This window comes from Ooceraea biroi, chromosome 4, assembly GCF_003672135.1.
Source record: "Ooceraea biroi isolate clonal line C1 chromosome 4, Obir_v5.4, whole genome shotgun sequence".
Taxonomy (NCBI): domain Eukaryota; kingdom Metazoa; phylum Arthropoda; class Insecta; order Hymenoptera; family Formicidae; genus Ooceraea; species Ooceraea biroi.
The window spans coordinates 12,023,211-12,035,834 of NC_039509.1; the positions used below are offsets into that span (position 1 = coordinate 12,023,211).

Consider the following 12,624-nt stretch of genomic DNA (forward strand, 5'->3'; position numbering starts at 1 on the left):
CAAATCGTTATACCCCACTCAAGCATCTATTTAATGCGAAAAAGTAAGAATTTATTTAATGTTGACGCAATTTCATTAAACTGAGCTTCTACTGCATTATTAATGTTTATTTATTATATATCTATTTGTATTTCATTTGTATTTGTATTCATCTTACCTTATGTATCTACCTTACTCAATCATACTCATATCAGACGTGCTCCTCGACGCAGATAGATGATTCCAATATACGGCTGCGGACCTGACCGGAAACACGACGGATTAAGATATCCTTCAACGTTAACTCTAGCGTGCAAAATCTAATTAATTCCAAAGGTGGAGCGTCAAGGTATTTGCTTCGTCGATGTCTACGTCGCTCGGCCAATGATTAATTAACGCTGTTTACATGCCGCTTTGAATGATACCGCCTCTGCGGAACTATAGGCGACAGAAATTAACTGGGCGTTTAAGCGATTGGCTCCCCGAGGGAATGCGAGATACGTGTTGAATTTAAATGCCTCGATATATATCGAAGATGTACCAGAGACAATCGGGATCCGAAGGATCACGGATTAGAATCGGGGCACAACACAAAAGACTGGCGCAATGCCTTAACTGGCTTTTCGTCTCGATCGCAACGGAGATTTCCCGGGGCGGTTACAAATGACGCTGACGAGGGATCACTATTCAGCGGGATCTAGTCGAGCAAGAACTCGACTCGCAGTTACTCGTGGAAATGCGTCTCGCGGTGGAAAACCACGACGAGAACTCGCCGGGAGTAATCGTAATGAAGGATCACGCGAAGAAGCGATATTAATGTCGCGCCGCGATGAAAACGGGGCGGACGCGAGATCTGGAATCGCGAGAGAAGATCAAGATCACACCTCTGTCTTCCTGTCTCGCTCGTGCTCTCTGCTCAATCTCTCTCTCTCTCTCTCTCTCTGTTTCTTTCTATCTTTGTCTCTCTCCTTCCTTTTCTCACGCGGCAAACGACCATCTGTCGGAGACGTCCAGTCGGAGAGTATCGACTAATGGCATACGAGAGCGTGAACGAAAAGCCCCGCCGAGAATGACGACCCTTCGGCATTCGGGCTCGGTATTCGCTACCTTCCGCTCTAAATCCTCCCCGGATTTCGATGAATTATTCGCGCCGTCCTCCGGAAAACGTCGCTCTTTCCACCAGCCGCCACTGCCATCGGATACGACTTTGCGGACCGCGGATTTTCGCCTTTTACATCACCTCTCACGAGAGCAGCAAATCGCCAAAAGATCGTACGATAGAAGAATGGCGAACGATGACTGGCGACCAATTGATATCGAGAGAGAGGTATCTGTTTTTTATACGTACAGACTATCCAGGACGTGATTTTTGTCTATGAAGTTTTTCAATCAACTTTTTTATTTGATACGTTCTGAAAAAACAAATTTTTTCATTCAGACATCTATAGTTTTTAGATTAAAAATGTTGTAGGAGACTGTTATATAAGAAAAGATTATTATAAGAATAAGTAATAAATCCAGAATTTCTCAATTATTATTTGTCAATATTTTTTATTAATGAATTAAATGAATCAATTAATAATTCTGTTAAATAACGGCGAGATTTTTGTAAATACTCAGTTCAGTTCAATAGCAATTGCGTTTTAATTAATAATAAAAATTCTTCTGGACTGGACTGTGAAGTATATCGTTTATATATCTGCCATCTACTATGTTATTGATATGTACATTTATATGAACGTACGCTGAATCGTATATCAATAATTTTCAGATAATATTTGTCTGTCACCGAATGTGCAAAGTTACGATGAAAGTACTCCAATGTACATAGTATCCAATCGTATATAGTAAAATTTCGAATGTTACGAAGTGCTGCTTGATCGAATGCAATCTGCTGACAAAAATATTCGTAAACAAGATTGTAACGTGGAATCATCCTGCAGCCGCTACGATATATTTCAATTCCATTAGCGTAATTTACAGATGCTTTCGCACGAATGTCCGCCGTCTGGCATAATTTCGGCATTGACACTAACGCAGTTTCGTACGTTTTAACACTGTGCGTATACATTGGTATTGATCGTGTTTTAGATTTAAAGCCACGTCCACACCGTATCAATTGTAAATATTCCGTCCATTCGTCACATATAATCGGATTTTCACATTTTTCGATATTTCAGAAAAGATATAGAAAAACAAATTGATATAAAAATAAAACAAACTTATTTTTTAATCAGGTATATGTGTATCAGGTTTTTGATTTATCTCGCTCGAAGAAAAGATTTCTCGATAGCAACATATGCAAAATTTCACAGTTCATAGTATTGAATAATTGAACCAATAACAACGTGCTAATATCGAATTACAACGAACGGATCAAATTTAATTAAATTTCACTGTCGAATGTACAAACCCCAAATTCCAATACCATATTCGAGAGATGAAAATATAAAATAAAATTAATAAATTCAATACTTAACGCGGTGACATACATTTTGCGAGAGGATCACACTTAAAGAAAGATTTTTATAAATTATGTTATGGGCAAACGACATACTATCGGCTTTGATGTGTGCACTACTTAAAGGTAAGCCAGCATATGAAGATCTATATCTTCATATAGGATGTAATTCGCTATATATATGGGCGAGACAACTTCTCCATATACTCGGCACGTTGTTATATATCACGATTAACTTGACTTAATGCTCCAGCAATGCGCCTGGTGGGCAGACCTAAGGTAATGTTATTCACTAATGTCAGAGAAATTAACCCGCGTACACAAAGTCACGCGACCAATTAAACTATATTCAACAGTTTTAGAAGGGTAAGTGAAAATCCAGGTTGCATCGGGAGATATCACCGTAAAGCGTAATTCCCATGGAATAATTTCAAGAGGGAGAAAGAAAGCATAAAACACATGACTGAAGTGTAATTAATATAATTCACAAATGTTTAATTTCATAACTGCTACGTTACATACGTTAATGATAATTTCAGAAACCATGTTCTTATGACATTTGTTTCGCGAAATGTGTGTCTAAATCCAAATTGATACTATGTGTATTCTGATTATTCCAATTCGTTTTTCATGTTCTATCAACAATCACAGCAGCCAGTTAAATATTAGGAGTGTGATTTAGTTTTGAGGGTTTTGCAACAGATGGCTGTAGTGTCAGTTTGTTCCAATAGCTGTTTCCGATAACTGTTGTTTCTTACAGTGTTGACATTATCCATGACATTTAATAGCATTATAGCAATAGATGCAATAACAGTCGTGTTTATATCATCGTAAAAATGCAACTTGCGAAAGTGCATTTTCGACATGCGTTGCTTTTGTTTTTTAATCAAAAGAAAACTGCGACTGAGGGTTATAGAATTCTTGTGGAAACTTATGGTGATTCTGCCCCATCAATTAAGACGTGTGAATACTGGTTTAGACGCTTTAAAAGTGGTGATACTAATGTGAAGGACAAAGAACGCTCGGGACAACCAAGAAAGCTTGAGAATGCAGATTTGCAAGCATTATTGGACGAAAATCCAACAGAATCCACTTCAGAACTTGCCAGAGCATTAAATGTTGATCGTACAACAGCTACCAAACATTTACATGAAATGGGAAAAATTCAGAAAGAAGGGAAATGGGTTCGACATCAATTATCGGAAAGTGCCATTGCGAACCGGTTGAACATTTGCATTTCGTTGATCGCCAGGCAAAAAAAGAAGAGTCTTTTGTCTCGGATTGTTACTGGGGATGAAAAGTGGATCTATTTTGATAATCCGAAACGCAGAAAATCATGGGTGGATCCAGGCGAACCATCAACATCCACTCCGAGACGCAATATTCACGGTTGAAAAGTAATGCTCTGTATTTGGTGGGATAGTGTACTATGAGCTGTTAAATCCGCATGAGACTGTCACGGCTGATCGTTATCGACACCAATTGTACAAGTTGAAGCAAGCATTGGACCAAAAACGACCACCAATTGCGAGTAAACGACGGAAAGTGATTCTTCTTCATGACAACGCTCGACCTCACGTTGCGTTATCAGTGAAACAAACACTATTAGAGCTCGAATGGGAAGTCTTACCGCACCCCGCGTATTCTCCGGACATTGCTCCATGCGATTATTATTTGTTCCGGTCGATGCAACACGCTTTAGAGGATACACACTTTCATAATTTCGAAGAAGTGCGAAAATTTGTCGACGAATGGATCAACTCGAAAGAAGAGTCATTTTATCGTGGTGGAATCCATCTCTTGCTAGAAAGATGGGAAAAAGTTATAGAAAACGAAGGGAAATATTTTGATTAAGGTATTCATTCATTATCATATTTAAATACATGCGTTTTTGAGCAAAAAAAACCCTCAAAACTAAATCAAACCCCTAATAAATATTGATTTCTGTTTTTTTCTTGAAATGCGAAATGGATTCGAAACCGTCGAAATTTTTATGCAATTAACAATTCGCAACAGAGTACCTTTCGGAACTAAATAAATAATTAAAATTTTCATCAAGTGCATTTAACTAAGTTTCTTTAATTAGATTTCATTATAATTAGAAAACTCCGATATAAGAGGAATTCCGGCGTTCTTTTTTATTCAAATCATCGTTAAACAATTAGGCCACAATGTGCCGGTTCCCTAATGAAAAGTGATTGTTAAGGATTAATACGCGAACCTTTAGAAATGCGCGTGAATGCAGCGGCTTTGGCTATTACTGTGCATGTCAGCTATGCCCGCACACAGTTATGCCCTCTCAGAGACGGGGATATACTACTGAAAATAGGTAGATATGTACCACAGAGGTCGGACAACGCAGCTGTAGTCGATATGCACGCAAGCGTGTGCACTTCTGTGTGCTTGAGATGATTCGTGACAACTTGCATAACATCAGAAAGCGATTTGCTAGCTGCTTGTTATCAAAGTTGACACAATGCGCCTCACTTCGAACGATGACATAAACTACGGCCGCCAGAAGTTGCAAAAATTGTTTACTTTTTCTTCGACTTACTTCAAATTCATTACTGGAATGAAACGATATCAGTTGCGATTTATTTAATCGATTTTTAATTTTTTTATTGTTTTTAATTCATTAATTTATGTTTTTCGTAAATATTTTTAATCAAGATTTAATTCACCTGTCAATTTCGCATGCGAAGGGTGGATTGCAAATAACTATGTATAGCAAACTAATCAATCGAAGAATGTGTTTATGATGTGAAAATGTTAGGAACGCAATAATTTATTGCGCATTATATTGCAAATGCAGGAACCCGGAATGTATAATGTTTGCGGTGCAACGCTTCGTGGTGAAACTGAAATATGTGCAATGTGGAAAATGTACATCTTGCGCTTCTCATCTTCAAACTTTATATCACTCCACAGTTGCTGAAAACAATTTGAATTTGTAATGCAAAGCCTCTCTCTTACAATCGTGGACTGTATCATTTTGATATTTACTTTTCTACCAGACAAGACAAGACAGGACGAGACAAGACTTACTTCGCCATGAAGATTTATGCGTAGATTTATACGCTGAATAATTTGCGATTTTACTGCGCCAGTAACGTCGCCAGTAATGTCCGACGACAATTATGATGATTCCACGAATCTATTGAGATAAGCAAGTTAGCGGTGCGGTTCTAATTAAATGAAATCAATGAGAAATGTCGAATCTAAAGGCAGAAGGAAGACGTGCCATCTCGCAAAAGTCTCAATGATCTGAGCAACTTTTAAAGACTCTCAAAGTTTAAAAGCTCAAAAAATGTAACAAAAAATTTTATTAAGAAGAAAATTAATTCTCGGATTAATTAATTAATTTATACCATGTTATTAAAGTATAATAGCTACCCCTTCATATTCGTGGTTTAATATTTAATATATCTGCAAAAAGATAATACACGATAATAAAACTTTTGGTATAATAAATAAATAAAACAAAAGATATAAATGAAAAATTTCCTTATAAATACCATAAAGTACACATCTCGCATTTCAAACAAAGCGCCACAACCATCTGCGATGCAATGTTTCGTAGGAAAGTTGAAATACGTGTTACGTACATACCGTCCTCTGCAACTTGCATTTTATCCTCAAAGACCGCATCATCCCGCGGTCGCTGAAAACAATTTAAATTTGCAATGCAAAGCAGTAATAAGTCCCGACCGGATCGCAGTGTACGATTCGCGAAGTGCACTATTTTCGTTTGTACTTTTTAACAGCAGACGAAGAAAATTTATTTACTCCGCCTTGGAAATTTATGAGCAGTGCTTGTACCATCCCCTGCGTGCGAAGCGTATTCTAGAATTATTCTATGACCGCAAACGTGAGTAATGCGCAAGCAAACCACATGGACAACACGAAGGGCGCATCCGCGATGATGCAGTTAAAAAACTCCTCTCGATCGATAGACTTAATTGTTTTAAACGTTCTCAACTTAACGCTTCCTACGAAAATAAACGAAAACTTCAGATTTATGAATGATGGGACGAAGACAAGACGGCAAGGTCCGATTATTTCCAAACCTTTTATTCGTACAGAGCTGTCGGCGTACATTAGAAATGTGCAAGGTTTGTCACCTGTTCCTCGAAGAAAATAGTGAAATTCGTTCTTAAATTGTATGCTCCAACGTGGACGATTTCGAGCGAGAATGATTGGAGCGTCAGCGCGGGCGATATTACCTTTATACAAGTACGAATAATTATACTCGACGAAACTACAATTCACATACATTAAAAATGACGAACTTTAATTATACAGGATGGGTGATTTTGGCGTGCATATCTATGCACGTGCCGATCAAGAGACACACCGGCACGTGCACATCTACGTTCACCGGTTAGGATGACGCGAGCGATGCATATGTATATGCATGGAGCAATTCTTCACGAGCACGGATGCTCCCTTTTTATATATATATACATATACGTATGTACATAATACGTGATATAATGTACATAATGATATACATATATATACACACCTACGCATTGTCGTTTGTGCTAGACGACGAGTTCCTATCGGCGCGCACGTTAATTCAACCCGCCCCGATGGGAACTCGGTCGTGCGCGCGTTTCTTACTTATCTTACTTGTCGTGCCGGGAACTAAAGTCGACGAGAAACCTCGCATTCTGGCGGTGATTCCTCAAACTTTGCGTCGCGGCTCGTTAACTCTTAATTAATCGCTAGTTATGTATTTTAGCGCGGGGCGAGAGAGAGAAAGAGAGAGAGAAAGACGATGGTCGACATGACGACATGACGAATGCGACGAGGATGGAGAAACGGTCTGAGGGAGTACACAAGGTAAAGGGGAAGAGATAAAGGATGAGGTCCTCCTCGCGAGAAGAAGGAAACGGAAAAGGAAAAATAGAAAAAGTCGGGACGTATATCATCGAGAGAAAGAGAGAGGTGTCAACACACGATACAATAACACCAGGAACAAAATCGTGGCGAGGAAGTAGCCAACGCGCCGCGATAACTTCCGCTTGACAGGGATGCTGCCTCGACACCGCGGTATCCTCCTCGAGTGAAAGAGCGAGAGAAGGAGTCTCCGAGTATGACGGATCCCCAGTTCACTTGTCGTGATGCTGCAAATGACGTTACGGTATATTCGTTCGGAACAAGTTTAGGATCGATTTTCAGGCGAAGAAGAAAGAAACGAGTTTTCCCTCGGAATGAAGCTGCGCTCGTGACATTCGGTCGACCGAGAACGGTGTCTACGTTGGATATTAATTACCCTGTTATCGGGAGGATTCTCGTCAGGAAATCTTGGAAAGAAAAATCGAAGAGAAGCGGAGGAGAGTCGCGATGAAGTCGGAGCGAGCAGAGACAGGTCGGATGCCTCTCTCGCCTTTTATCTCCCTGAGCGTGTAACGGTCAGAACGCCGCGAGATGGCTAATTCCGCCTGTAATGTTCAACACGAAGAACGATCAGCTACGTGAAATGACGCGGGCAAACGAAAAACGAAGGGGAGAAAAGGAAAACCACAACCACGAGCCTCGGCAGTTCGAATCCTTCTCGCTCGAAAGCCCGGTTCTCGAAAGCGCTCGCGCGTTTCCATCACACGACAATATACAGTACGTACCACCTGATCGGTGACGCGTTTCAATGATAACAGTAATACTAACAATAGTAGCGATGACGATAATAATAATAATAATAGTAATAATAATAATATAGTAATAGTATATTATCGATAACAATAATTTATTATCGTCCGCAGCGACGACGCGTCCATCTGTGCGTTTCTTCGAAAAAAAAAATATATATTGTATGTAATGTGTATGTATAATATATAACTATATATATATATATATTTATAGTATCTCTCTCTTTTTTTTCCCGTCATATATCGCCGCGTGCGCGCGACGGATATTTACAACAATTTCTCTTAAATCTCGCGAGATTGGGCTGGACTCCCCGGTGGCGTAAGTTTCGTGCGTGTCCGGAGGCCGCAACTCCTCGCTCCACGATGCTTCTTCCGCACGAGCGCACCCTCCGTGGACGTTCACCGCGAGGTCTCATCCCCTCGTAAACGCCCGTCCCCAGGACCGTCTTCACCCCACTTCCGCCGGAGGTGGAAGTCGCATCCGAGGGTGGAGACCAAGGATGGAGCACGTCGCGCGGAAACCACCGAGCGGGTGGCTCGAGCCTGCCTTTGGCGGCATCACAGTGCACCTCACTCGTGATCGTTCATATCACAGGACACGCCACTGTGCTACCACCACAGAGCACAGCACAGCGTGGAGCGCCTCGTCGGCGGAGGGCGGCCTCCAGTCGCGAAAGTCACGTCACTGCTCACGAAATCGTCGTCGTCGTACGTTCCGCAGAGTCACCACTCGGTCCTCCTCTCATCTGCCCGTCGTCTGTTCGTTCCCGAGGAGTCGAACGAGGTCCAGCAGATCAATTCGCCGTCCAGCTGCCTCCGCTGCGCCGTGTATAATAACGAACTGCTTCCTTGAAGGATCCACAGAGACTCCAAGAAGCGGTGCAGCTTTTTTCGTCGATGCTGCGTCGTAACAGGGTGGAGATTCCTCTTTCTAGCACGCAGATGGTTGAGGACTGAGAGTACTCTCTCTTTCTCTCTCTTTCTCACTTGCTTTTTTTCTCTCTCGCGACTGTCCGCTGGATAAACGCGAGCGCGCGCGGACGGACTGTGGCATCATTGAGCGTTCCAGGTACGGGTGACGGTCTTTTTCGCTCGTCGAACCGAACGTATCAAGCTACGGAGGATTCCGTTGTTCGTGGCTAACACGAGAGGTACCTATAATTTGCACGGCTTCATCTGCACGGGACGGGATGTGGTGCCTGCGAAAGTTAGAGGGAGGATTCCTGATAAAAAAGGGCTCGCGTTTCCGTTCCGAACGGGGTGGGTATCTGCTCTGGCGACACGACTTGAGCCTTTGTGGAAGATACTGGACTCAAAGGCAGCAATCTTTGTTATCAAAAGTGTATTGACTATGTCACAGTTCAGATTTTTTGCTGTTAATATCGTTTGTAGACAACATTAATTTTAACTCAGTTTCGACTTAACTTTCGACTGTATGATTGATGCCTTTGCGACTTTCTATGACCGCCAACTTCGTTGAAGGAAGAAGATACTACCGAGCGAGATCATCTCGGAAAGCATCGAATAGAGAGAAAGATAGATATTAGACAGCCGGAGAAAAGGCGGAGCAGAGAGGAAGACAGAATATCATTAATAAAGCGACACAGAGAAGGCGTCAAAAAATGGCGAGAAAAATGGCGCACCTGAAAGAAGAGAGTAAGTCAGAACAGAATAAAGAGAGAAAAAAGGATTGAATAAACGCAAACATAAATGTGTCTAACGAGGAATAAAGAAATTTGTGTTTCCTGTAAGGGTTCGCGGGCAGATGGGCTTCTTGATTTATACGAATTACAATCTTGTATCAAGGATCTCACTCGAAGACTTCAAGCTGTTGTTTTGCATTGCATGGATTCGGAAGCGTGAGATATGAATGATTGACAGTTGCTTGGATAGGGAAGAGAGATTGCGTTGTATTACGTGCCGTTACGTTGCATTGTGTGCGTTAACACGCCCGCAGGGCGTCAAGGATTAGAAGGCTACCAGGCAGCGCTCCTCTACTTTCTCGCGATCAGCTACAGCTGATTTCGTATCGCATCGTTACTCGCTTGGGTAGGAAACTGCGGCTGAATTGCACCTACATCCGTGGTCTGGTCCAGCTAAGCCCTTCACTGCGATTCTATCCAAGGTGTCGCGTAAAAGGAGACAACTGCTATTTATACACGTGAACAACGAAAAATATTTATATAGTCTCATTAATTTTAGCCATTTTATACACACATTTGTTACATTCTCTGATTGCAAGACAGATTTCTCAGAGCTGATCATCTAGACAACAATTTTGTGAACAGTTAGGGTTCGCAACAACTTTATCCATAATTTTCCTGTATATCTTTCGAAAGACACCTTGTACGGATGAAGGAAGTAGCTCGACTAAGAGAGATTAGTGTTAACTGGCGCAAGTGCAACCGCTCTAAGAAGGCACAGTCGTTAAGAACGTTAATGCGGCTCTAGACACCGAAAACGGGGCGGGTTTTCGAGCCAACTTCGTTCGTTCGTCTCGCTTTCGTCGCCGTCGCCAGCGAAGATCTCGATTCGAACGATCCCTCGTAGCAGCGATCTTGCTGGGAGAGCGGGAGAAGAAAAGGTATAAAAGAAGAAGAAAAGCAGCGGCGGCGAAACGGTTGCGGCGCGTCTAGCCAGCGATCGGGGGTGTCCCCAAAACTGCGAGTTGGACTGCAGGTAGCTAACGTAGTTATCGAGCATTCCGCGTTGCTTGCTGCTGCTGTTGCTGCTGTTATTATAGCGTTCTACTGCGATGAGATGCGATGCAAGCGCGCCGGTTATTTCGCGCCTGTCTCGTTTGTCTATGCTTTCGTTTTGTATTTTCGGGTCTTTATTGTGTTTTTGTTTTCTAATTTGCGGGCTGAAGCTTGCTTCGCGCGCTCGGTTGGCGGGCGGCGGCGGGCGGCGTAACTTGGGATCACGATTGTCGACCCACCAGTTTTTTTACTGGGCCCACTTGTCGACGACCACTTCATTTACTGCAACATAACACACACGAGAGCGATTAACGGCGAAGACCCAAATGGCGAACTAAAGGGTGGAAAAGGGTGGAAAGGTAAGCGAGCGAACGGCCGGCTGCTCACGGCGCGCTCGTCTAACGTGCTCGCTGCGGCTTCTTCCTCATGAAGGTTCGACGATCTGAAAACGATCGATCCTCAGATTAATCGGGCTCGACTGGGCGCGCGGGGTTTTGCTCGAACGAATGTACGGATTCCTGGAAGAAGGGACGGCCTGCAAAACCGTCGCGGATGTTACGATGGCTTGCGGACGCTGGCGATACGTTAACGAGTGTGATGGCTGTTTCTTTTTGCGAAAACATCGCTTCGGCACTTTGTTGTTGCACATCTCTGTCGACGGTGGAGTATCGGTGATTCGAGTGAAATAAAGGGTACAGCTCTTGGCGCAACTCGAGTAGAATAATCCTTATTTATCATCACAATCATGAGAACATCGTTAGAAACCTACTAGCGCGCGTACAACGTAACAAACGTACAACCGTGTCGATTACAGGTGGACGAAGTCGCGTGCGACTGCGATAATATTCTAATCACCATAAGCTAACACTCGTACATTCGTTCTTGGATTTCTTCATTTTTTTTCTTCCTTTCCTTTTCTTTTCTTTCCTGTCATCTCGCGGGTGATCGATCTTGGACTGCCGATCGCCACGCGGACGAAAGTGCACATGCACGTGACGTGTGTTCGTGTGTATATGTGTGGCTGTTGATGATGCATTATGTGGTGCGGTGTACGGGGGTGGGTGGACACTGAGGGCAGGGGTTTTTTTTTCTCTGTTATAAGACGTCCAGTCCCTTTGAGCAGCTCGAGAGTGTAATGTGAGTGCTGGATCGCCGATTTCTCGGCTGCGGCCGATTTAGGTGTCTCTCAGACTCGCGCCCTACGCCCCTTCGGTCTTTATTTCGGCGACGTCACCGGCGGCGACACTGCAATCATACCAGGGTAACATCAATTATTCCACCACACGCCAGGCAACCCCCGCTGACACAGCTCGTAAGCCTCTCGCGCGTCTCTTGTCCACTACGGAGCGGGATGCAGCTGCTTAGCTCGATGCAAGCCTGGCGAACGGCGGTTGTGTTAACGCAGCGATGTGAGTGTACACCTGACCATGGGGGGCATTCAAGTATCCGGAATGTCGTGGAAATGCAAATACATGTACGTATACATAGATAAGGGAATCTATTACAATACGTATGTAAAAATGTATTATAAATCCTTGAATTATATAAATAATGTATCCTTATATAATAAATTATATATCCTTGAAAAATTGCAGTCGTATAAATTGTACAAAAGTGCGATGAAGAATGCGTGTAACGATAAGATAAATAAATATACAATAAATAAACTGCTTCTGTAAAAAAGTATCTCGAGTATCATTTACATTTAGAATTATTAAATATCCACACCAATTGTTATCCAACTTGATACTTTGGAATGTCAATTGCGTGACGAAGAGATCGTGATTTCTTAAATCGTCGAGTATTTCCGGGGGTATGACTCGTGTGTACGTGT

At 42.5% G+C, this 12,624-nt stretch overlaps 1 protein-coding gene across 2 annotated transcripts in view; it reads right to left on the reverse strand.

Moving 5' to 3' along the window:
* Positions 1 to 6,490: 6,490 nt before the first annotated feature.
* Positions 6,491 to 12,624, reverse strand: part of LOC105278795 (calcium-transporting ATPase sarcoplasmic/endoplasmic reticulum type) — a 46,149-nt gene continuing 40,015 nt past the window's right edge. Inside the window, exon 14 of one of the 2 annotated variants that reach the window (XM_020031372.2) lies at positions 6,491 to 11,072. In XM_020031372.2, coding sequence (XP_019886931.1) covers positions 11,038 to 11,072 — 35 coding nt within the window. In that variant the 3' untranslated portion in view covers positions 6,491 to 11,037. Of the gene's footprint in view, positions 11,073 to 11,501; positions 12,036 to 12,624 lie in introns of those variants that run through there. The other variant, XM_020031375.2, reaches the window with a different exon arrangement.